This window comes from Hyla sarda, chromosome 6 (genome assembly GCF_029499605.1).
Source record: "Hyla sarda isolate aHylSar1 chromosome 6, aHylSar1.hap1, whole genome shotgun sequence".
NCBI classification, from domain to species: Eukaryota; Metazoa; Chordata; class Amphibia; order Anura; family Hylidae; genus Hyla; species Hyla sarda.
Window position 1 is genome coordinate 155091870 of NC_079194.1, and position 26980 is coordinate 155118849.

At 43.1% G+C, this 26980-nt stretch overlaps 1 protein-coding gene across 2 annotated transcripts in view; it reads left to right on the forward strand.

Moving 5' to 3' along the window:
* Nucleotides 1-26980, forward strand: part of SLC9A5 (solute carrier family 9 member A5) — a 145395-nt gene that overhangs the window by 18215 nt on the left and 100200 nt on the right. The window contains exons 1-3 of one of the 2 annotated variants that reach the window (XM_056525621.1): nucleotides 5373-5493; nucleotides 11450-11543; nucleotides 24984-25147. In XM_056525621.1, the coding sequence (XP_056381596.1) occupies nucleotides 25007-25147 (141 nt within the window). In that variant the 5' untranslated portion in view covers nucleotides 5373-5493; nucleotides 11450-11543; nucleotides 24984-25006. Of the gene's footprint in view, nucleotides 1-5190; nucleotides 5494-11449; nucleotides 11544-24983; nucleotides 25148-26980 lie in introns of those variants that run through there. The other variant, XM_056525620.1, reaches the window with a different exon arrangement.

The following is a 26980-nucleotide window of genomic DNA, read 5'->3' on the forward strand; positions in this document are numbered from 1 at the left end:
AAGACTACTTGTGGCTGACTACCATACATTACCATACCATGCAGTGAAGGACATTTTCAAACTTCATTTTGCCACTTTAGCAAACACCAAGGAGGAAATCCGGACCTGGTAAGAAAGCTTATTTAACCATATATAACGTGTTGTATGAGTAGAGAGGCCTATATTGGACATTGAACTAAAGGCCTGTTATAACTCTTAAAACAACCAACGAGCCACAGATCAGAGACTGTCTTACATGTGAGTGTGTTTGGGGTTTGCTTCAAGACCTATCAGGAAACCTTTAGCTGCTTCTTCACTGAGGATACTGTATTAGTGCTTCTGTCAGATGTATCTGTCGGCATCCCGCTGAATAGGGAATACTGACATATACTGTAACGGAGGGCAATGGTTACCATTCATTTCAATGGCACAAACAGTTACCTTGTGACGCCGTTTGGGATATATATTCTCTATTTACATTACAAGTAGCATACTGTGTTTCAAATATACTGAAAATAGTGCATAAGTCCCAAACTGAGTCACTAGGTGACTCCATTTGGGCCATTCAAATGAATCACATCCATTGCCCTTCATTACTGTATATGCCGACATACCGTTTTCATCAGGAGCGCGACGGACACGTCTGATGGAACCTCTAACGCAGCCTGGACCTAGCTTTATCTACACATAATCACAATTCACAACAATTATCTTCTCTAACATGTAGCGCTGTATGTACCACGCTTAAAGGGGTACTCCGGTGGGGGGAAAAAAATGTTTTCAAATCAACTAGTGCTAGAAAGTTGAAGGGATAATCCAAGAAAAGAAAAATAGCTAATTTCTTTCAAAACCGCTCCCCGTCTGTCTGCAGGTGTGTGGTTCTGCAGCTCAGTTCTATGAAAGTGAACGGGGCCAAGTTGTAATAAGCCACACACAACCTGGGGACAGACGTGGAGCTGTTTTTGAAAGAAATTATCTCTGTTTTTCTATTCCTGAATAACCCCTTTAATCACATTTGTAAATAACTTCTATTTAAAAATACTAAGCCTTCCGATTCTTATCAGCTGCTTTATGCTCCAGAGAAAGTTTTGTAATTATTTTCCACCATACCACAGTGCCCTTTGCTGACACCTCTGTCCGTGTCAGGAACTGTCCAGAGCAGGAGAGGTTTGCTATGGGGATTTTTTTTCCTCCACAGTACCCCTTTAACCCCTTGCCGCAGAACACTGTTTATAAAGCTGAGCTCGCATCATACCCGCACGGTCCTGGCTGCTATCAGCAACCCAGACCCATGGCTAATGCCGGACATTGCCGTTCAGGCCGATGTCCAGCACTAACTCTTTAGATGCCATGATCAAAGTTGATGACTGCGTCTAAAAATGCCAAAATATATTCCTGGCAGCTCAGCGGAGCTGATGGTAACCATTGCTTGGAAACCGCGATGTCCCGAACAGCTGTGTGGACGGAGGAAATCTCTTCTTTCCCTGTTGTCCGATCGGCGCTTCTATACTTGAGCCAGCTATTGCATATTGAAGCAATGGAACATTGATAACACTGATCAATGCTCTCCTATGGAGCAGCATTGATTAGTGTTTGCAATCTGAAGATTGCAGGTAATAGTCTCCTATGGGGACTAAAAAACTGTGTAAAAAAAATAAAAAAGTGGAAGAAAAAAAGTTCATAAATGTAAATAAATAACCCCTTTCCTAATAACCGTTTGAATCACCCCCCTTTTACCATTTCTAAAATAAAATCATGTAAACAAAAATAAATATAAACATATTTGGTATCGGCGTGTGCTTAACTGTCTGAACTATTAAAATATAATGGTAATTTAACTGCATGGTCAATGGCGTAAATAGAAAAAAATACCAAAATCAAGAATTTCATATTTTTGGTTGCTTTTTTATGCCAGAAAAAAATGAATAAAAAGCGATCAAAAAGTCCCATCAAAACAAAAATAGTATCACTAAAATTTAAGACCATTGCGCAAAAAATGAGCCCTCATACGTCCCTGTATAGGGAAAAATAAAGAAGTTTATAAGGGTCAAAAGAGGTCAATTTAAACATAATTTTCATACAAAAAATTTATAATTTTTTAAAAGTAGGAAAATAAAACAAAACCTACAAATTCGGTATAATTCTAATCATATCGACCTAGAGAATAGATATAACATGTCATTTGTACCGAAAAGTGCACTGTGTAGAAGCAGAAGCCCCCAAGGTTTGCTAACATTTTTTTTAGGTTTTTTTTCAAATTCTTCCCACAAATGTTTTATTTTCATTTCGCTGTAAAATTAGTGATGTCATTACAAAGTACAGTTGGTCGTGCAAAAAGCAAGCTAGTATATGGGCCTGTAAGTGGAAAATTTTAAGCGTTATGGCTTTTAGAATACTAAGACGAAAAAACTAAACTGAAAAATTAAATAAACGCATGTCCTTAAAGGGGTACTCCCCTTTGGATCGGGGATAAGATGTCTTAGGGCCAGAGCACCCATTTAATGGGTTATTACATGAATTTGTCTAAAAACACAAGTGCTATCTCTCACAGTTATCCAGCAGCAGATGCCGTTCATTTCAGTGGCCCAAAGGATGCTTTGTTTGAACTGCTTTTCACTGGTATATTCGCAGCAGACAACACAGAGTCCCATTAAAATAGCCTGTACCAGCAGAAACTGGCCTAAACTTAGTCACTAGTTTACTCTGTTCAGGCCACTAAAAACTGAACAGTGCCAACAGCTCTATGCCACAATATACTTTAATCATCAAACAGTGAAGCTTTATTTAGATAATGAAAAAGTTACATACAAAGGCAAATGAAAAGTTGAACTGGTCCGGAGACCAGCCATCAAACAACCACATCAGGAATGGACAGGTGTACAATGAAGAATCCTATTACAATACAGTAATGAAGGATCGGGACACCACAATAAAACTTCTCGGCATGGTATGGTCAATTGTCAGAACGTCATTCACAACTAACAGTGTACAATATGCAGGTTTATAACTCCCGCAGCAATTCCCATAACCCCCCCCCCCCCCAAATTGAAATGGTTAATATAAGGAAAAGCTATGAGCTATAGGCGGGCAATGCGGTGAAGTGAACCAAGGGTCCCACATTAAGTTAAATTGCTTGGTCCTATCCTCTCTGATGGCAGAAAGCTTCTCATTCAACATTATCGTGTTGATCCTCCCCACAACTCTAGAAAATAGCAGATCAGGTTTCCTCCATTGAGAAGCAATATGAATGCGAGCGGCAAGCAATATATGCTGGAACAATTTAAATGTGCTATATGGCATCCTTGAGGGTTTATGACCTAAGAGGTAATATACAGGTGCACGGGGTACCCTACCAGGGAGGATCGAAATGAGGAGATCCGTAACCCTATCCCAGAATTCCGTAACCACAGGACAACTCCACCATATATGATACAGAGTCCCCCTTGCTCCACAACCCTTAAAACAAAGTGGGGAGATTTCAGGATATATACTATGAAGCACTACTGGTACTCTGTATGTCCTGTGCAGAATCTTTAAGGAGGTTTCTGATAGTGAGATCTGCCAGCTCCCTCTTCCCAAAGTGGCACAACATTCCCTCCACTGCGATAGAGTAAGGGTGGTTGCCACAGTATACTTTAGCATACCTCTTGGTGGATACCTGTGACAGACAGCATAAATTAATTGTAGTTCAATATAAATAAAATGTAATATAAAAAAAGCATAATACAGCAAAACAGCTTCATAAAAATAAAAGTTCATTACCTACTAGAATCCTAACAGTGACATATTTAGTTATAGGATCTGATGTCTGGGGGAGACAAATACCAGGAACGACCTTTAATTTCACTGAGCCACAAGAAATGACCAATAGCAAAAGATTTTCATGTTCTGTTGTTTTTCAGGGTCCAGATGGCATGCAGAGACCTGTGTCTAGGCGTATGTCAGTGTAGACTGGCATATCATATCTCCCTTACTCATACTCTTCTCATTAGCTCACAGTGTTAGAAATCCTCTCTGAGGAGGTGGGAGGTGATTGGTCTGTCTCCTCATGGACAAGCCCGATGCTGCTGCAGGACTAGTTAGTGTCCCAGTAGGTATGTGGGGCCTTAGTGGTGGGATTTTCAGGAGCCATTTTCTTTATTAAATATTTAATTTTCATCAGTAACAACATGTAAAAGTATTTTGATCTAACAGTGCCCATTTAATAAATTCCCCTCTTTTTGTAAGGTGGGACTAGTTGTAAGGTGTTATACACAGTCTTCACAGGGATCTTCCCAAGTGAATACAGGTGATAACCAGTGCAGGAGCTATGCCTAAATTAATATTAATATTTTGCTAATTCTTGAGGATGCCATATTCACAATGTAGTAGATCTATAAGACATGTATTATTATTATAAAATGTATGATCCCGTCTCCTATTAGAAGGGTTTTTCTTTTGCAGTAAAAGGTTTCTCAGATTTTTTTCCCTTGTATTTCAGTAGTATCTTCAGTAACTAAGGAAACAGTGTCTTATTTTAGGAGCGTGTAATTAACACTCGCGCTGTTTTCAGAGACGTGTCAGCCTGGTAATGCCGCTCCTTTTAATTAATATTTTTGGTGGCAAATCCATTTCGAGGGCTTGACCAACACACGGCTTTGGCTGTTGGAGATGGGATTCCTTTCATAGAATGTCTTTCTGGAAGCAGATGAGTGCTGTTCTTATAAGTGCTGCAGCTGGAGGGGGCCATATTGAAGAATGAACCTGTAATCTTGAGAACAAAAGCTAACATTTACTAATCAGTTCACGTTGGTTTGTGGCAGAAACTATAAAAAAAAAAAAGTTGCAAATGATAACATGCAGAAAATACGGGCCTGCTCTCTAAGGAGACATTTAGGAATATGTAAAAAAAAAATTTTTGTTTTACTTTGCCCATTAAACACAGGAGGGGTCAAATGGCTTGAACCCCATCTATCCTTAGAAGGTTTTTCACATGAATGCAGAGGTGGTCAATACTTCTTGTGTCCTGATGGGAGATATATTGTTGCCCATCAGCATTTTTCTGTTTATACTCTACTAATGTATACAAAATATGTAAGTTAGATTGTAAGCTCCTTTTGGAGATGGAATGCATGCATTCTGTGTACAGCTCATCATAGTACTGACATTTATTATAAGTCAATGACTATTGTTTTGGAGGTCCTTATCAATGTGTCTTTATTGTTTGTGCAGTGTTCCGCTTGTCCAAGAAGGTGACCACCATAGTTCCAGAGAGCTGTCTGCTGATCATCCTGGGACTGGCCCTTGGAGGGATTGTCTTGGCCATAGCCCAGAGGGCCGAATTCCAGTTAGAACCTAATATGTTCTTCCTCTTCCTGCTTCCCCCAATAGTCCTGGACTCTGGCTACTTTATGCCCAGTCGCCTCTTTTTTGACAACATTGGTGCCATTCTTATGTATGCTGTGGTGGGAACAGTTTGGAATTCCTTTGCCACTGGAATAGCCCTATGGGGTGTGAAGCTGTTGGGGCTAATGGGTAAGTGAAAAACTTCATAAAGTGTACTTATAACATTTGCCGTGACCAGCTTAAAACGAACCCTCAGAACAGGTATTTAGAGCAGATACATTATGTTGTAAACATGACTGTGACTAGCTTATGCTGTCCTCAGTTAGAGCAGAATTAGCTTAGTGACATACTCTCTTTAACTAGTCATGCTTCATTTATATAAGTAGCCTATAGTCAGGGTAAGTTTTAACCCTTTGGATGTAAATTTGGTTGTACATTTCTATCCACAAACAGAGAACTTGAAATGCTGTAATATTGATGGGAAAAGTGTATTAAAACCTTAAACAATAACATCAAATAAAAAAAAAACTTTTATTAAACTGATAACCAAGTCACAATAAATTCACAATTTAAAGGGATTGTCCTATTCAAGGTCAGACAATCAGCCATTATTGGTGGGGGAAGCTTTGGGCCAGCTAACTGTACAGAGATTATCAATTACATTGATCCAAACCAATGTGCAATGTCCAAGCTGAACGCCTTTATTAACCCATCAGTGTGTTTTTGATGTATGCTTTCATATTTTTGTGTTTCATGTGTTTTGTATTTCTAATATCATATGGTACTGAAATTGTTGTGATGTTTGAGACCCTTAAACTTACATCATCCCCTGGCAAAGCAAAGGGCCCCTCTTCTGATCATGTGCAGCTTGTTTGCCAATCACATTAAAAGCAGGGTTGTTAAATATTCATGGCAATGATTCAGAGGCCATACATGAGAGGACTCCTTGGACTTAAAGGGGAATTCCGGTGGAAATTTTTTTTTTTCAAATAAACTGGTGCCAGAAAGTTAAACATATTTCTAAATGACTTCTATTTAAAAATCTTAAAGGAAATCTGTCACCAGTGTCACCTGCACTAACCTGTTGGTACCAACAGGTAGTACAGGAGACACTGATGACAACGGTACTCGCCTTGTCCCAGTCCATGGCGGGGACCTCCTGTAATCCTCTCCGGTATCTTCGCCCCGAGCACCAGCTTGGGGCACGGGTGGAGCTTAATGATGTAACCGCTGCTGCCCGGGACCCTGCCGAAAGCAGTAGCGGCTTTGGGCATGGGCGGAGCTTGGTGACATCACTGCTGCTGCTCTCTGCTGGGTCCCAGGTCCTGGGAGCAGCAGCGGTTACATCATTAGGCTACGCCCATGCCACAAGCCGGTGCCTGGAGCCAAGATACCGGAGAATATTACAGAAGATCCCCGCCACGGACCAGGACAAGGTGAGTACCGTTGTCATCAGTGTCACCTGCACTACCTGTCTGTACCGACAGGTTAGTGCAGGTGACACTGGTGACAGATTTCCTTTAATCCTTCCAGTACTTATCAGCTGCTGTATACTACAGAGGAAGTTGAGGTGTTATTGTCTATCTGACCATAGTGCTCTCTGCTGACACCTCTGTACATATCAGGAAGTGTACAGAGTAGGAGAGGTTTGCTATTGGGATTTGCCCCCACTCTGGACAGTTCCTGACATGAACAGAGGTGTCAGCAGATAGCACTGAGGTCAGACAGAAAAGAACAACTCGAGCACTCTGTAGTATACAGCAGCTGATAACTACTGGAAGGATTAAGATTTTTAAATAGAAGTATTTACAAATCTGTTTAACTTTCTGGAGCCAATTGAAATGGGGGGAAAAAAACTTGTTTTCCACGGGCATACCCCTTTAATATGCATTGACTTCATAAAATATTTTGTGGTCGGATCTCTCCTATAAAGAAATTAAAAAGGCCCCCTTTTTTGTCACAAGGATTCGTATATCCCAATAGGGAAACGGTAATGCCAGGTTCTCTTTATTGCGTACACCGTGTTTATTTGGTGTAATGGGATCTCTCAGGGATGAGTTCATAATTCATACAGGAATATTGTTAATGTATTTGTAGCTTTGCTGTTGCGAAGTGACTGAATATATAGATACATCAATTATACAAAGCTGAGAATATGTTGCCCTGATTTTAAATATACCTCCAATGGGACCTGTAATTGATCTTCACATCACATGTATCAGTCACCTGTTTTGATAAAACTCCCCAAGTATGTTGCTTCTTCTTCTTAAACACTTAGGGAATGATTTATCAAGGCCCCTAAGTGTAAACTTGCAAAGATGCGGCACACAGTTGTGAATTTTGCCAGCATATATGATTTTTTGCATCAGCAAATCCAGTTTTGTGGGCATGATTTCCTAGATGCGTAGCCTACGCACTGATTTATGGCGTGCAAGTTTTGCAAAAGTTTTGCGCATCTTCCACTTCACCAGGGGACCAGGCACAGGCAGCCATGCAGGGCTGTCTGACAAGTGCGCCTCACACAAGCACCAAGTCACTCGTTCGCATCTTGATAAACACTGACCAGCTGCATCTGGAGCTCACCAGTGTACCATACAGGTGAAAAATTAAAAAACCCTAAAGTCTCACATGTTAATAAATGCCCTTCTAAGCTTAAAGACTTTCATATGAAGTTAAATAGTCAATTTTTCACACTGGGATAATAAATATACTCTAACTTTCATTGCCGAAGTGCTGCTTCTCTTGTTTGGATTAATCTAAAATACTGACTTCCAAACCATGGACCTCCAGCCACTACAACATGCTGTGAGTTGTAGTTTTGCAGTGGTGGAAGTTCCACAGTTTGGAGACCACTGATCTAAAACATATTTATTATGTCTTAGACACTCTTTACGGCTCACTCAGCAAGAAGTTGTGGCTTACTGCGGAGAGGCATAGTTTTAAGATGAAGGGCCGTGGCTTAAAATGTGACATGCTGTGACATGGTGGACAAAAGTTTTGCATAAAAGTTAGACAGGTCTAAAACTAAATCTAGATAGTGTAAGGGCCCATTCACACAGCAGAATTTCCAAGCTGAATCCAGCGGAAAAAATCTGCTCACAAAATTTCAGTGCAGCAGCCTCCCATAATTTTTACTGGAATTCTGCTGTACACAAAATTATAAGCAAAAAAGTGCTCAGGAAGTGCCTAAGATATAACTTTTAGTAATGACGTTAAAACCAGGGCGCAAAATTGTGCCAAAATTGTTATAGGTAGGTAAAGCCACAACTAATGGTCAGGTACAGATACCACAAATATTAGAGCACACAATATTAGAGCACACTACTGAGGTACCATCTCTGCTATCCTCAATGCAAGAGATGATAATAATAGAGATTCAGAATTTTTTGAAGTCTATGAATACCTCTAAACCTGCTTCTGTGACTGCTCCTGACCCTCCTGTGGGTGATGCTTTGCCTGGTGCAGGCTCAGAAGAGGACATTATCCTGGGCTCTGTGGATTCAAATGACGAGTCCTCATCTGCAGAAGATTCTACATCTGGGAGACTTTTTTTTTTTTTTTTCTAGCAGAAGACACTGACAGCCTTATCAAAAGCATAAGACATACCATGAATATTGAGGACCCCAAACAGGTCAAATCCATACAGGATATCATGTTTGTGAAGGGTGTTTCCAGTACATAGAAGCATTACTTCTCTATTTAAAAAAGAATGCGGTAATCCAGATAGTCTTTTTTTTTTTTTTTTTTTTTTTTTTTTTTTTACCAAGGGCATTCAAGAAAAAATACTAGTATGATGACACAGATCTAGTTTCCTGGGAGAAGGTTCCGAAAATTGATGCCTCTATATCTAAACTATCTAGGAAAGGAGCACTTTTAATGGAGGATCTTAGGCTTCTAAAGGATCCTATGGACAAAAAATCTGATTCTTTTTTGAAGTGTTAAGTTACTGCATAAGTTATGTTACTGTATAACTTCCAAACGGCAGGAGATATTTCCATAATACTTCTCACATGTTACTTATATGTCCACTTAAAATATAGGATAGTTAATTTAACCCTTAACTACCCCCATTTGTGAAGGTCGGACTTTTTGTTTAAAGTCCCATGCAAATCAATGGAAAATGTATGTTCCCACATAACTTCCGTACGGCTGGAGATATTTCAATAATACCTGGTACACATATTACAGGACTGGATAGGAGGTCGGGATAGGAGGTCGAAATAGGAGGTCGGGATAGATGGATGGGATAGGAGGTCAAGATAGGAGGACAGGATATGAGGACGGCATAGGAGGCCGGGATAGGAGGTCGGGATATGGGGTTGGGATGTGACAATAATATGAGGACAGGATATGAAGTCAAAAGCTTCCTCCTTTGTTTATTTTCCTCCCCAACAATGATCAGGAAGGAAAAACCGGGCAACGCCAGGTATTCAGCTAGTGTGTGTGTGTGTGTGTGTGTGTGTGTGTGTGTGTGTGTGTGTATATATATATATATATATATATATATATTATAATTTTATTGTGGTAAAAAATTTGCGGGACGCCAGAGCAGAGTCAAGCCAGTGCAGTGGTAATGGCCATATTGCGCCTCATCCTCAGCGCTTCATCATGATGAAGCGCAGAGGATGAGGCACGATATGGCCATTACCACTGCACTGGCTTGACTCTGCTCCGGCGTCCCGCAAATGGACTTAAACACTTGGAATAAAGAAATCTGCACAGCTTCTAAACGTGAGTGCCTTCTGCTTTCTTTTTTACCGCATCTATGAGCTGCCACTCTTAGAATAAGTACCACGTTGCACTTGCAGTAAGCCTGAAGTCTCCATGTTTCCACTTGTGTATCCACAGCAATCTTAGCGCTAAGAGCTCCACTACTTGCCTCAGTGCCGACCCACTCTCTCCCGTAGTCATATATATTGTATTTAGTGTTATGTGCATTATGTTTTAAGGACCTTTTAAGGACCTTTTGAGTTGTCTCATGATGATGTGTTCACATGATGAGTTATCTTACCCAGAGAGCACCAGCCAACCAGGTGACCTGCAGCTTGACCTATGGACTTCTGCCTCAGCCCCCCTTTATAAGAGGGGCAGCCATTACAATCTCGCTCTCACACCATCACTTCTTCTGAGGAACAGTAAAGACCAGACATCTCAGTGCCAGTGTCCAGCACCTGAAGGCCTCAAACCACCCACAGCCACATTCCAGGAAGTCAAGTCCATGTCTGCGTGGCTGAACTAAAGTCTATTAAATTCACTACAAGTCCCAGCAAGCTGCGAGGCCCTACTGTGCTACTGGCAACCTCTCTGGGATCCTGGCCTTGCTGTAAAGACTATTTCCATCTGTCTACCTCAGTAAAGCTACCGTTAACCCTAACCTGGTCTTGGACTATTATTGCCCTGCCTAACCTTGGGATAGCGGTACTACCGTTCCGGTGGTTACCGGGAAAACCATGCCCTGGCATCACGAACATTAGGGGTTAATAACACCTTGCCCCTGTGCTACAACATCTTCCCCATACACCTCCCCTTCACACCCTGTGGCTTTGCCACATATACATACATACATATACATTACTATTCCTTATCGCTTTTGCCTGTCTTAAATCCCCACACTCAATCAACTGACACAGCTCTGCTAGTATTTTACTACTGGTTCCATATGAGAATGTCAAATTGAGAGGTCTACCTACAGCCACCCAGTCTGTTAGTTGTGTCTGATCATGGTGTTTATGGTAAAGGTTGGAGATTATCCTTCCGAAGATTCCTGGAATTCCCACCATACTCACCACTAGCATTGTCCCTATCCTCCTATTTAGCTGAGGAGCTCCAAGAGGTAGGGAATTGGAGGCTTCACCGGTTTGACAGTTTCTGCCTTATGCAGAATCTCCCTTTGTAGCCGGACTTATTGGAGTTCCTTCAGCCTTCTCACCCTGCTCTGCCTGCAGAACCTTTGTACAGTGAGACTGATGGATCCAGGAATTCCTCTCAGCTATCCTTATTGCTGTAGGGTGGTTAATAGGAATTGGTAGGGTCCCTTCTACTTAGGTGAATGTCAGTGTTTCTTCTTGATCACTTTTATGAGGACCCATTCTAAAATGTTAAATTTTTTCCTTCTTCTATGGATCCCTCTTCTGGAATGGAACAGGCTTGGTTAATTTGTTTCTGCTCCAGCAGTCTGGACATATATTCTGCTAAGGTTCTCTCTGCTTCCTCAATATGTGTCTCATTTGGTAACAAAGGTATGTTATATGGTCTACCATACACCATCTCAAAAGGACTTAATCCATCTTTAGTGGGTGTAATATGCATACTTAGAACAGCTCATGGTAAACAGTACATCCAACATTTCTCTGTCTCTTCCATAGCTTCTCTCATTTTTCTTTTCAGTATACCTTTATGTCTTTCTACGAACCCTGCTGACTGGGGGTGGTGTGCACAGTGATTTATTACTTCTATTAGGTGTTTTATAGCTTTGGTTTACAAAATGTCGACCATTATCACTAATAGATCTTTTCTGGAATCCCAAATTGTGGAATCATGTCTTTTAGTAAAGCTTTAGATACTGCTGGGCATCAGCACTTCCTGTGGGAAATACTTTTACCTATTTGGTCAATGCATCAATTATCACTAGACAATATTTCTTTTTCTCACAACTATGAAGTTCAATAAAATCCATACAGATGTGCTGGAATGGGTATTTTGGAGTTGGTCTAATACCGCTGTATAAGCTATACTGAGGAGAAAAAACAAACAAACACAAGAAAATATAAATAAAGAAAAACAAAAAGAAAACTAGAAATTGCGCTCTTACAGAGAACTATGAGAAAAACAGAGAGAGAGAGATAGAGAGAGAAAGAGAAGACAAGGGTTACCGGCCCTCTGGATTTAAAATACCCCCTGACTCTGAGTGTATCTCTTTTGATTGTTCCGTATATGAACAGGAGTTCAGTGCTGCAGCTGGGTATGTGGGCTGCTATCCCCCCCCTTCCCCGTTACATATCCTTGAAAATAACATAAGCAGGTTTACATACTCCAGAATTTCCTTTTAATCCGGCAATATTTTACATTTACTAAATGTATTACTGCAAATATTGATTGCCTTTTTATCCCATGAAATTATCTCTTTTGTCACTTATTAAACCATTATTTGTTGTACATAATTTACTAAACTATTCACAAATTCTCCTGCTATGTTACACAGTTCTTTGTCCATATAAAATATAAGCCCCTCCCCTTTGGGCAACGTTTGTGAAGGACAAAACAATAATTATATTACAGCTACCTTTTAGGACAAGCCCACTTATCGGAATGTTAGGGCGTTGGCTAGACCCTGGATGCCATTTTGGGAAAAAGAATATAGTAGGGGCCACAACACACATTGTATAACAGGAGCCGACATTCTATCTTTTTATGCAATAAACGTACATCATATTTCACATAAGAGATAGGAAAAAGAAGTTTGACTTTGTCTTCCATCACCATGGAAATACAAAGTGAAAAACACACAAACTACATTTTTATTATTGTCGGCTAAATTTTTAGTGCCCTGCCCGCACACCAAAATTGATCCCTGTTTAAAAATGTATAAAAAAAATTCCATTACTACTGTATCTTTTTTTATAATTTTTTTTAATGGTACCCTACAAAATTTTATTAAAAAAGGTATCTCCATCACTTTTATGGATCGCCAAAAAGAATTAAAAAAAAAGTCAGCAAAAACACCAAAGTTAAAACCCACATGGCGTTTTTTCACTCCCATAGACTTCTATGGGAGGAAAATGCCAAGATTTTCCTGAAATAAAACACCAAAGTCTCAACAAGAGGTCATTTTGGAAAAATTGCCAAGGAGCCAAAAATATCTGAAAACCACCAAAAGGATAAAAAAAAAAAAAAAAAAAAAAAAAGCCAAACTGAAAAACGCCAAGTGGATATGGCATTTTGCAGTTCCCTGTTGACTTGCAGCTAACATCTGGCCACAGCGTTTTTTTCATTTAAAAAAGCCATGCGGCAGAATGAGCATTTTTATTGGCGTTTTTGCCAGTGGAAACCTAGCCTCAACAATATTTGAGTCCAAGCTGTTTGTTGAGAAGTCAGCCATTTGGGACAGTGTCAAAAGCTTACTAAGATCTAGATAAGTAAAGGGTGTGACCTGGCTATGCTGCAATGAAAGCATGTTCAGTGCAAGCTCTGTCGGCAGGATCCTGGTAGGCATTCTGATGAGATGTGATTTGCTCTGCGTCCAGTGATATTTCTTACTCTTGGGGATTTCCATTCCAGCTGACTGGCAAAATGGACGAAGGTATGATCTCAGAGATCCTGTGGATCTTTCACGTTTCCTAGAGGCTATGGAACCTCCTCTTGAGGTTTTGCCTTATTGGCCCCAATCCCTCCTAGACCTCCACAGCTGCCCGTGGGAAGACCTTTGTGTACCTTTGGGATTGGAGGACCGACCACACTCTCTAGGTTTTCCTCTTGTCTGATTGCATGGATGCTCTGCTGTTGTGTGCGTTAATTTATGTGGGGGTGGGGGGGGGGGGGGCTGTGGCTCATATGGCCCCTAGTATTTTTGCTGTTTTTCTTTTGTTCTCTTTGAGTACACGCGGCGTACATGTATATCACTTTGTCCTGGTCCAGACACGGTTCCAACATGCTTACTTGAACCAGCCGGCTGCTGTTATCAGCAGCCAGGACCTCATGGATAATGGCGGACATCAGCAATTCCGCTGTTCCCTAAGATACCCTGATCAATACCGATATATTGATTAAAGGGGTTTTCCGGTGGAAACGTGTGTTTTTTTTTTTTTGTTTTTTTTTTGTTTTTTTAAATCAACAGGTGCCAGAAAGTTAAACAGATTTGTAAATGACTCTATTTAAAAATCTTAATCTTTCTAGTACTTATCAGCTGCTTTACACTACAGAGGAAGTTCTTTACTTTTTGAATTTCTTTTCAGTCTGACCACAGTGCTCTCTGCTGACACCTCTGTCCATGTCAGGAACGGTCTAGAGCAAGAGTGGTTTGCTATGGGGATTTGCTCCTACTCTGGACAGTTCCTGACATGGACAGAGGTGTCAGCAGAGAGCACTGTGGTCAGACAGAAAAGAAACTCAAAGAAAAAAACTTCCTCTGGGGCATACAGCAGCTGATAAGTAAATGATTAAGATTTTTAAATAGAAGTAATTTACAAATCTGGTTAACTTTCTGACACCAGTTAATTAAAAAAAACATTGTTTTCCACCGGAGTACCCCTTTAAGGCATCTGAAGTGTCTGCAGGGCTTGAGGGGGACTCATCTCACCACCCGTAGCCTGATTGCAGGGGTCCGATGAGTAAATTCCGAGCTTCCACCTGCTCCTGAATGGCTCTGGTGATCTTCCTCTCATGGTCTGCCTTCTGGCAGATCATAGAAGTAGATCGAAAAAGTCTATGACTAAGGCCCGGTAGGTCGGAAACATGTCAGATCATTAGAAGGAACGACTCCCCATAGTCTTGCTGTTACGATTCGGCAGGCTGGATGTGGATCCTCTGTGTCAGCGAGGGATTGGCGTGGACCGTGTCGGTGGACCGGTTCTAGGGTTGCTACTGGTTTTTACCAGAGCCCGCCGCAAAGCGGGATGGTCTTGCTGCGGCGGTAGCAACCAGGTCGTATCCACCGGCAACGGCTCAACCTCGCTGACTGCTGAGAAGGCATGGGACAGAAGGACTAGGCAGAGGCAAGGTCAGACGTGGCAGAAGGTCGGGGCAGGCGGCAAGGTTCGTAGTCAATGAGGATAGCAGGAGATCTGGAACATAGGCTTTGGACAACACTAAACTCTTTCACTGGCACAAGGCAACAAGATCTGGCAAGGAAGTGCAGGGGAAGTGAGGTGATATAGACAGGGAGCAGGTGGAAGCTAATTAGACTGATTGGGCCAGGCACCAATCACTGGTGCACTGGCCCTTTAAATCTTAGAGAGCTGGCGCGCGCGCGCCCTAGAGAGCGGAGCCGCGTGCGCCAGAACATGACAGCCGGGGACCGGGACGGGTTAGTGACTTGGGATGTGATTCGCGAGCGGGCGCGTCCCGCTACGCGAATCGCATCCCCGCCGGCAATGTCAGTGCAGCGCTCCCGGTCAGCGGGTCTGACCGGGGCGCTGCAGAGAGAGAGACGCCGCGAGCGCTCCGGGGAGGAGCAGGGACCCGGAGCGCTCGGCGTAACAGTACCCCCCCCCCTTAGGTCTCCCCCTCTTTTTGTCTCCTTGTCACTTCAAAAGAGACGAGAACATAGGGGACGCCTCTTGAGTCTCCTTCTGAAAAAAGAAGTCCTGGGTAGCTATACCAGCGGCAGGTAGTTCAGAAGAAGTGGGAATGGGGAGGGGGGGCAGAGGGTGAAGCTTGTCACGGGGCAGAGTGTCACCAGGACGGGGGCTATGAGGAGGCACGGCACAGTCCTGATAGGCCTTGGGGAGACCAGGCACAGGAGGAGACACTGAGGCCCGACAGACGGGACTGGGAGCAGACATGAGGCATTTCTTACGGCAAGCAGAACCCCAATTCTTGATCTCCCCGGTGGTCCAGTCAAGGGTGGGAGAATGATGCTGGAGCCATGGCAGACCGAGCAGGACTTCAGAGGTGCAGTTGGGAAGGGCGAAAAATTCAATCTTTTCGTGATGGGGTCCAATGCACATTAAGAGGGGTTCTGTGCGGTAACGCACAGTACAGTCCAACTTCACTCCGTTGACCGAAGAAATGTAGAGCGGGTTGACGAGACGGGTCACCGGGATGCAGAACTTATTCACCAAAGAGTCCAGAATAAAATTTCCAGAAGCACCAGAGTCCAAGCAGGCCACAGCTGAGAGGGAGGAGTTGGCAGAAGGAGAAATCCGCACGGGCACAGTGGGACGTGGAGAAGCAGACTTCGTACCAAGAGACGCCACACCCACGTGAGCTGGGTGCGTGAGTGCGTTTCCTAGACGTGGAGGACGAATAGGGCAATCCATCAAGAAATGTTCGGTACTAGCGCAGTACAGACATAGATTTTTTTCAATACGGCGTGTCCTCTCTTCAAGGGTCAGACGAGACCGATCCACTTGCATAGCCTCCTCGGCGGGAGGCACAGGGGTAGATTGCAAAGGATACTGTGGGAGAGGTGCCCAGAGATCAAGGTCTTTTTCCTGGCGGAGCTCCTGGTGTCTTTCAGAAAACCGCATGTCAATGCGGGTGGCCAAATGGATAAGTTCTTGCAGGTTGGCAGGAATCTCTCGTGTGGCCAGCACATCCTTGATGTTACTGGATAGGCCTTTTTTAAAGGTCGCGCAGAGGGCCTCGTTATTCCAAGATAATTCGGAGGCGAGAGTACGAAATTGGATGGCGTACTCGCCTACTGAAGAATTACCCTGGACCAGGTTCAGCAGGGCAGTCTCGGCAGAAGAAGCTCAGGCTGGTTCCTCGAAGACACTACGGACTTCAGCGAAGAAGGACTGGACTGTAGCTGTGGCAGGATCATTGCGGTCCCAGAGCGGTGTGGCCCAAGACAAGGCCTTTCCAGACAGAAGACTCACTACGAACGCTACCTTAGACCGTTCTGTAGGAAATTGGTCCGACAACATCTCCATATGTAGGGAACATTGAGACAGAAAGCCACGGCAGAGTCTAGAGTCCCCATCAAATTTGTCCGGCAGGGACAAGCGGAGGCTAGGAGCGGCCAGTCGCTGCGGAGGAGGTGCAGGAGCTGGCGGAGGAGATGGTTGCTGCTGTAGCAGTGGCAGAAGTTGCTGTAACGTGGCGGTCAACTGCGACAGCTGCTGTCCTTGTTGGGCAATTTGCTGCGATTGGTGAGCGACCACCGTGGATAGGTCAGCGAGACTTGGCAGCGGCACCTCAGCGGGATCCATGGCCGGATCTACTGTTAGGATTCGGCAGGCTGGATGTGGATCCTTTGTGTCAGCGAGGGATTGGCGTGGACAGTGTCGGTGGACCGGTTCTAGGGTTGCTACTGGTTTTCACCAGAGCCCGCCGCAAAGCGGCATGGTCTTGCTGCGGCAGTAGCAACCAGGTCGTATCCACCGGCAACGGCTCAACCTCGCTGACTGCTGAGAAGACGTGGGACAGAAGGACTAGGCAGAGGCAAGGTCAGACGTAGAAGAAGGTCGGGGCAGGCGGCAAGGTTCGTAGTCAATGAGGATAGCAGGAGATCTGGAACACAGGCTTTGGACAACACTAAACACTTTCACTGGCACAAGGCAACAAGATCCGGCAAGGAAGTGCAGGGGAAGTGAGGTGATATAGACAGGGAGCAGGTGGAAGCTAATTAGACTGATTGGTCCAGGCACCAATCACTGGTGCACTGGCCCTTTAAATCTTAGAGAGCTGGCGCGCGCGCGAGCCCTAGAGAGCGGAGCCGCGCGCGCCAGAACATGACAGCCAGGGACCGGGACGGGTAAGTGACTTGGGATGTGATTCGCGAGCGAATCGCATCCCCGCCGGCAATGTCAGTGCAGCGCTCCCGGTCAGCGGGTCTGACCGGGGCGCTGCAGAGAGAGAGACGCCGCGAGCGCTTCGGGGAGGAGCAGGGACCCGGAGCGCTCGGCGTAACACTTGCCCTATGTTTGCTGCACCACACTTTGATTTTGTATCATGATTTTATAAGATGATGGAATAAAGGTCATTTACCCTTTCTGTTTTTAGATTGCCAATATCACTGATCAGTGCTATGCCTATGCATAGCGCTGAACTCTATTAGCAATCAATAGACTGTTAATAGTCCCACAAAAAAAAATCCCTCCCTCAATAAAAATTGAATGACCCCTCTTTTGACCCATTTGAAAATAAAAAGATGTAAAACAATAAAATAAATAAACATATTTGGTATCCCTGTGCGGAAATGTCCAAGCCATTAAAATGTTAATGATCCCGCTTGGTGAACGATGTAAATGTAAAAAAAAGATTTTTGGTCACACCACATCCCAGAAAACGCAAAAAAAAAGTGAACAAAAAGTCACATATATGCAAAAGTGGTACCAATAAAAACTACATATCACAGTGCAAATAATGAGCACTCATGAAGCCCTATATATATATATATATATATATATATATATATATATATATATATATATATATATATATAATATAAATAATATGAGAAAGTTATAAGTGGTCAGAAGAGGACAATATTAAACATTTTTTGAACAAAATATGCCATGACAAGGTATATATTGTTGGAAATGCATACTTAGCCAATGCTGATCAGGGTGTCACGATTCGGCTGGCTGGAGGTGGATCCTCTGTGCCAGAGAGGGATTGCCATGGACCGTGTTGGTGGACCGGTTCTAAGTTGCTACTGGTATTCACCAGAGCCCGCCGCAAAGCGGGATGGTCTTGCAGCGGCGGTAGCAACCAGGTCGTATCCACCAGCAACGGCTCAACCTCTCTGACTACTGAAGATAAGCGCGGTACAAGGGAGTAGACAAGAGCAAAGTCGGACGTGGCAGAAGGTCAGGGCAGGCAGCAAGGATCGTAGTCAGGGGCAACGGCAGGAGGTCTGGAACACAGGCTAGGAACACACAAGGAAACGCTTTCACTGGCACAATGGCAACAAGATCCGGCGAGGGAGTGCAGGGGAAGTGAGGTATAAGTAGGGAGTGCACAGGTGAACATACTGATTAAGCCTGCTGCGCCAATCAGTGGCGCAGTGGCCCTTTAAATTGCAGAGACCTGGCGCGCGCGCGCCCTAAGGAGCGGGGCCGCGCGCGCCGGGACAAGACAGACGGGGAACGGGTCAGGTACGGGAGCCGGGATGCGCATCGCGAGTGGGCGCCTCCCGCATCGCGAATCGCATCCCGGCTGGGAGTGATATTGCAGCGCACCCGGTCAGCAGGTCTGACCGGGGCGCTGCGAATGAGAGGATGCTGCGAGCGCTCCGGGGAGGAGCGGGGACCCGGAGCGCTCGGCGTAACACAGGGTAAGGCTCTGTATGATATTTTTTCTTATATAGGCTTTTTCTAGATAGGTATGCTTATTTCGGGTGGTGATTTTAACATGGTCATTGATTCTTCTCAGTACTCCTCTACCCACAGGTCTTCTGGTCCACACCCTGCAATTTTGCCAGCCCTCTGATAGAGATTTCACATATTTTTCACCGGTATATGGCTTCTATAGCAGAATTGATATGCCCTTTGGGCCCACCATGCTCTTCTGTTTCAGCCCCTCCACTTTCATTAAAATGGTGGTTTGATCTTATCATTCTTATCTCTTGTCCTGCCTAGGTTGGAGTCTAAAGAATAGACATGGCTACTTAAGAAATGGCTCCTTATAGATTTGGTGTGCCTGTAAGAACCCGAAGGGTTAATCTGCACTGAGAGCTTTTGTTCTGGTTTCTGTGGTTACACCTAGCTCTCTGGGATGGTCAGCTGAGCTCGTTAGCTTTCACTTGTGTACTCCCTATTTAAACCTTCAGTTTACATCCAGGCTTTGCCTGTGAAAAAGGTTATCTCCTGTAGCTAGCGATATTACCTGTTTATTCCTGTTTACCCAGTATCTGTGACTATTGGCTTGACTTCTCGACTTCTCTCTGGTATTAGCTTTTTGTACTTAGACAACTCCTGGTATTGACGCAGCTAGTGGACATTGACTTAGTGTGTGTTTAGATATTATTTCTGTTAGTCTGTGTACTTCCTTACTGTATCCCGACCTGTGTTTGTGTTGTATTTTTATTTTGTTGACAGTGACTTCCATCACATATTTAGGGAGGAGCTGTCACCGTGGTTGTCAATCCGCTATTTAGGGCGGATGGGCAAGTAGGCAGGGATAGAGGGAGTTGGTGAGATCAGTACTGCACTCCTTCCCTGCCCATATGTGAAAGTGCTGATCTGCATTAGAACAAGCTGCACAGGATATCCTGGGCATCAGATTGACATTCGCTTTGGAGATGATGTGAAGAAACCTGCATGTGCTGTTCACTGTCTGCTCACCCCTGAAAAACCCCACCTGGACTCTAGCCACCAGAGAGGACAGAACTGTGTTCAGCCGTACAGCCAAAATTGTGGCATAAAACTTGATATCGCTGTTAAGCAATGAAATTTGCCACAAGTTGACTGCATGGTAAGGCTCTTTCCTAGGTTTGGGCAGTGTTGCTATGAGCACCTTTTAGTATTTCACTAAGGGGGTACACTTTGGAAACAATATTGTTAAAGGTCCTGGTGAGGAATGGAGCCATTAGAGTATTGTTTTAATATATTATATATATTTTTTTTTTTGAGGATTTCAATTTAACAGCCATCATAAACTCCTCAGAAGAGAAGTCTTGTGTTATGGCTTCTCCCTGGGAATCCGAAACAGCAGGAAGATTAAGAGGGGACAGGAAAGATAAGATAGAGGTTGAGGGGTGGAAAGGCCATCACAAAGGTTACAAAGGCCATCATAGCATTTGCCAAAGCAGTTATGAAAACCTTGAGGCTCAAAAGCCATAGAATAACCTGGAGTGTTCAGAAGGCCTCTCGCTTTTTAAGTAGCCTCACTAGGAATGAGCTAGCTTTATTGCCATGCCAATAGCACGTTAGCTGAAGATGCCGCAAGGCTAAATTATGCTTATGCAAGTCCATATCATGCAATTTTGACTGGATCCTAGAGATCTCCATTTCTCTGGTGGGTGAGTATAAGTCCTTATTCTACCTATGTAAAATAGTGAGGGACTGTTGCAGATGTAGATAGGTGTCATTTTTAGTTTTATTGTATAAAGTCTGACTAATAAAGTGACCCCTTTTAAAGTGGCTTTAAAGGCGCACCATAAAGTGCTATCAGATGTGTCCCCCGTGTCTTGTCTATCCAAATATTCAGCAGTTTTGGTCTTAGTGGCTTCCGCATATTTCGGGTTTTGCAGAACCTTGGAGTTAAGGCGCCATTGGATGATGGGACTACTGATACTAATGGAGGCATGGTCTGACCAGCCAAAAGAGTGTATTAAGGCTTCATAAAGTAGGGGAAGGAGACATCTGGATACTAAGAAGTAGTCTATGCGTGTGTAGAACTTGTGAACAAGCTCCGTGGGATGGAGTACCCTCAAACAATCATGTAAATTGGGGCGATGGGGCCACTAGACACCAAGCATCAGCCCTTTAGGGCGTGGACCCAACGTCTGAGCACCTGCCATACACCATTACCCGTCCTATGCTGTATAGGCTAGTGATATCAGTACTAGTAATACCTTTTTTTTTTTATCGGACTAACAGTATTTTGGAATATCAAGCTTTCAGGAGTCCTCCCTTTTGACTTGCTATAGGGAGGACTTCTAAAAGCTTGTAGTTTCAAAATAAAATCCAATAAAAAATGTATTACAAGATTCTCATTTTAAACTGTGTGCAACAGTCACAGTATAGTGGATCCGCTGTGCCTGTGTGGATGATGACTTGGGCCGTGTCAGGGAGCGGAGTCTAAGGTGCCGCTGGTTTTCACCAGAGACCTCCGCAAAGCGGGATGGACTTTCTGCAGCAGGTGGCACCCAGGGCGCTACCCCAAACACGAGTTATCCATACAGGCTGCTGAGGAGATACGTGGCACAGGAGGATTTAGGCAATTCGTCGATGGATAGCAGAAGATCAGGGCAGGCGGCACAGATGCGAGGTCAGGAACGTGGCAGAAGGTCAATAGGCAGGCTGCACAGGAGCAAGGTTAGGTCACGGTACAGAGCAAACACAGAATAACGCTTTCACAATGGCACAAGGCAAACAAAGATCCGGCAAGGAGTGATGGGAGGTGCAGAAACTTATAACTGAGAGCAGGTGTAACTAATAATTAAGGGTGTACTGGCCCTTTTAAAGGGGTTATCCAGCATAAGGTGATTTTAGTACGTACCTGGCAGACAGTAATGGACATGCTTAGGAAGGATCTGCGCTTGTCTTGAGCTAAATGGCTATGCTGTGAGATTACCAGAACACTGTAGCTAGCTTTCTGTGAACTTGTATTTCCTGTTTTCAGTTTTCTTGTTTGCCTACAAATCCCATGATACCATTTTCCTCCTTCCCACACATCAGCTACCCCACCCATTGAAACATAAATGAGCTGCAGACCTGTGGTCTTCAATCAGGGTGCCTACAGCTGTTGCATTAGTTGCAGATTGATCCCTCCACCCATTGAAGCAGACAGGCTCCCTGTCATCAGCTGACTAGTGAGTCAGGTCAGGACCGCATTGCAAGCTGGGAAAAATCCGAGACAACAGTCATTTTGTATGCTGGTAAAAATAAATATTGGGATGAAAATCACAGAAAAATTGTGAGAAAACCATCACACACACAGTTACAGACACTATATTATGAACTACACTAACTTTACAGCCCCTGTAGCATAGTCAAATAAAAAAAATTCCCGGAATACCCCTTTAAATCTTTGATCACTGGCGCCCGCGCGCCCTAGGAGGCAGGGTCATGCACAGGAGGGACAACGGATAAGGGAGGTGAGTGATGGCCGTGTCCAGCGATGTGAATCCCGGCCCCGCCGGCAGAGTTGGGCAGAGTAGGAAAGCACTCATGGCCAGCGTGTCTGGCTGGAGCGGAGGACATAACGCTGTGTACTAAGGAACAATGGAGCAGTTGCATATAGCAACCAAGTAGATTCCAGCTTTGATTTTTAAAAAGCCAGAACCCGATTGGGCGCTCTGATTGCTGATTTCTTCTACATGTTAATGCAACAATAGAATAGATATATCAAGACATTTTCCAGAGAAAAGTAATGCAGTTGCCTATAGCTACCAGTCTAATAAAAATAGATCTGAAATCATGTGGCTAAAGATAACTGCTTTACTAAAGTGACATTTCTGTCTAGTGACAACCCGTAGCATCACAAGTACAATTTAGCCACATCCTAGTTGTACAGTTGTACATAGCCTTATCATAGCCTTGTCTAGGCTGTTCAGGGCTCTGTAATGTTATAACATTGAAGGTTGGGCCACACACAGTGAAATGCTGCGCATTATCACCAGTAGAAAATACACAGCATTTTCACACCAATACTCTCGATTTGTTACAGCTTATTTGGAGTGGATTTTGCTTAGGATGCTGTGTTTTTACATGGCAGTTTTTTTGGAAAACTGCCATGGTAGTCTTTGAGCCAAACTCAGAAGTGGATCCAGTTGTAACGAGAAGTCCTTCCTTTATGATTCCCATTCCTTTTTAATCCACTTCTGGCTTTGACTCAAAAACTAAAGTGGAAGTTTTATAAAAACAAACTAAACTGCCAAGTGGAAACATAACCTTAGGTTACTCTGACACTGCAGTTTTGTTGCCGTTTTTCCAGCAGCTTTGAGCTGTATTGGGACTTGAGCTTATTTGCTATATGAAAGAAAATAGACAGGAAGCGTTATACCAAAAAAAAAAAAAAAAAAAAAAAAAGAGAGAGAGAGAAAGAAAATAAATTTAAACAGAGTCTATTATGGCTGCCAGTGACGTATACCTCTAACACACTCCAAAGAGCCTAAGGCCTCGTTCACATTGCCGTCTGACTCTGCTGTTCGGAGTTCCGTCAGCAATCCAGCCAGAAGGACAGAAGTTTAGCGGAGAAAAAATAGTGCAGCTCTATTTTTTTCTCCGCTAAAATCCTGTAAAATTATCTGGTCACCGACAGACCCCATGCAAGTGAATTGGGGCCGTTGGGACTCGGCAGTAGCCATTTGCATACAAATCATCCTATCTGCTCAAAAAAAGAAAAAATAGCCGATCAGACCCTTAGCGGGTTGGGTGGAAATAGCCGTGTGAACATAACATAGCCTTACTCTCAGTCAGTCTAAACACCTTTACTTCCTCCTCTTGTGGCCTAGAAATAATAAACTGGTAATTCCGTAGTTTCTCTTTATAGGTGGCAGAAGCAAAGCACATTCTAGCAGGCTGCCAAAGGGACTTCATGCCAGTGTATAAAGGGGTACTCTGCTGGAAAACATTATTATTATTATTTTTATTTTTTATCAACTGGTGCCAGAAAGTTTAAATAGATTTGTAAATTACTTCTAGTAAAAAATCTTAACCCCTCCAGTACTTATCAGCTGCTGTATTCTACAGAGGAAGTTCTTTTTTTTCTGAATTTACTTTCTGTCTGACCACAGTGCTCTCTGCTGACACCTATGTCCGTTTCAGGAACTGTCCAGAGCAGGAGGGTTTTCTATGGGGATTTGCTCCTGCTCTGGACAATTCCTGAAACGGACAGAGGTGTCAGCAGAGAGCACTGTGGTCAGACAGAAAGGAAATTCAGAAAGAAAAGAACTTCCTCTGTAGAATACAGCAGCTGATAAGTACTGGAGGGGTTAAGATTTTTTAATAGAAGTCATTTACAAATCTGTTTAACTTCCTGGCACCAGTTTATTTAAAAAGAAAATGTTTTCCAGCGAAGTACACCTTTAAGATTTATCACATTACAGTTTTGTAATTCTTTACTGTGGTCCTCAGAATAATGTGGTTAAACAATGGGCATATTTTTCTTAAAATCAACAAACAAAAAAAAAAACATAACTAAAATGCAGCATGTGAATAAGCTCATGTTATTTTGAACAGTATTTAACTACACAAAAATGTATTTACCTTTTTCAAAGCTTGTACCAGTTTTGTTATTTTAGGTTGTTTTATCTACTCCTTTCTAGAGCACAGTTTAACATTCTATTTAATTATAAAGTGGAGTCTTTTTTTAAATGACTAAAACCTTTAACATTGCTTTCTCTACAGACCCCCAGGTGGAGGCTGGTTTGATGGATTTCCTGCTCTTCGGCAGCCTTATTTCAGCCGTCGACCCTGTTGCTGTGTTGGCTGTGTTTGAGGAGGTTCATGTCAATGAGACCCTATTTATCATAGTATTTGGAGAATCTCTGCTCAATGATGCCGTTACTGTGGTACGTGTCTCTCACTCTAGTACAATGATATCTCTCTGAAAAACAAACTTTTTGAGAAGGTCACCCCCAGTTCCTGAACAGATTTTCAGTTCTCCCATTTATTATGCATACCACCAGTAAACCACATCTTAATGCAGTTTTGGTCGTTTGTGTCAAAGAAGTTTTACTGTCTATTTATATTTTTTCAAAACCAGTTTTAAATAAAGAAGCCAATAACTTTTTTTGTCTGCCCTTGTAAGTATTGTCTAAAAATGTGCTCAGTATGTGAAAAAACTTCTGCTGTCGGTTTTCCAGAGCTGGTTCTGCTACATAAGTGCTGTACAGATAGACAGGCTTCGGGAGAATGTTATGCTTTTTATTACCAGGCCGAGCACAATTTTCGAAAAAACATATGACTTGAACAGTCTCTTAAAGTGAAGCAAGTAAATAAAAAAAATAAAAAAATCTCTACCCTACAATATATGTTGACTTCCCTTATAAGTGACAAGAATGTAAGTCATCATATAGTTAATTTGGCTTTTGAAGCTCAACATTAGCGGAAACTGAGAGGGAAGGCTGGATTGTTACCTCTAAACCTGTGTGACCTGTAAACCTGTGAGCAATGTTCCTAACGCTCCATAGAACGATGAGTGATCATCACAGAGACGATTCTATGGTAACCGGTAGCATAAGCCGCAAATGTTTTATTACATTCAGACACAGAAATTCATACGTCTCATGACTTCCACATCTCACACTGGTAAATCAATAGAGCAGGTCTGTTTTCTTCCAACAGATTGTTTTGTCTCTTGGGAAATATTAGTCAGGAAGATTTCTGATTGTAATTACTCCCTACAAATCTCCGGTAAATGTTATTTATTGAGTTACTGTCAAAGATAGAAACCTTTTTATTTTCATTCATATCTGTTTCGGAGACAGTTATCTGTCTAGAAATGCAGCCATATAGGTGTAAGGCTATGTTCACATGATGGACATTCCGCCGCAGCAGAGTCACATTGTTTTCAGTGGGATTCTGCTGCACTGTGCACACGATGGAGTTTCCGCGGTAGATGTTTCAGGAGTTTGCAGAAAGAATAGACATGTCGCATAGAAATACTTTTCCATCTATAAGACTGTTGATGGAATGTCCGAATGGCCGTCTGTGTGGCCAGTCATTGAGTCTGAGTATCATGTTAATTCCATCTTCAACCATTAGGAGTAGGATTGATGGCCCTGCTGGCTTCATCATTTATTTAGTAGCTGCAAATGACAAGACCTCTTTTGCTTGCTGCCATGACATCAACTTGGCTGCGTGGCTATAAGATCATTAGTAGGATCAGATGGTACAAGAACTACAAACCAACTGTTGCCATTGTCAGTGTTCATATCATTTGCAGTTCTAATATGTAACAGATGTATGGTGTGCAGTACAGTGTTGGCACTGTTACTGTGCTGAAGAGCTTACAATCCGTTTAGCTGTAATAGAGTGCACACTGAATGAACCTATAGGCTATTGAACCAGCCTCTTCTTGATTGACATACAGGGCTCTTTATATCAATCAAGGAGGAGCTAGGTGTGAGAACATGTGAGGACCCATGTCAGGCTGTGGTACTTGAACAGCTCAGCACTGCCTCCTTTCATTGTGAAATAAAAAAAAAGGCGAAAAGGCGCTCCTTGTGGAGTAACGTAGATGGTAGGGGTAAAGAAAGAGGCAGATTCAATACCGCTTACCGGAGATGGTTGTGCAACAACATACACAACAATGGTAAAGGTGTATAGTTGGATAAGAACCGTCTGCAGCTTTTCTGGACATGTGTAGAGTATATTCAAAGAAAAGCTTTGTTTTGACCAGG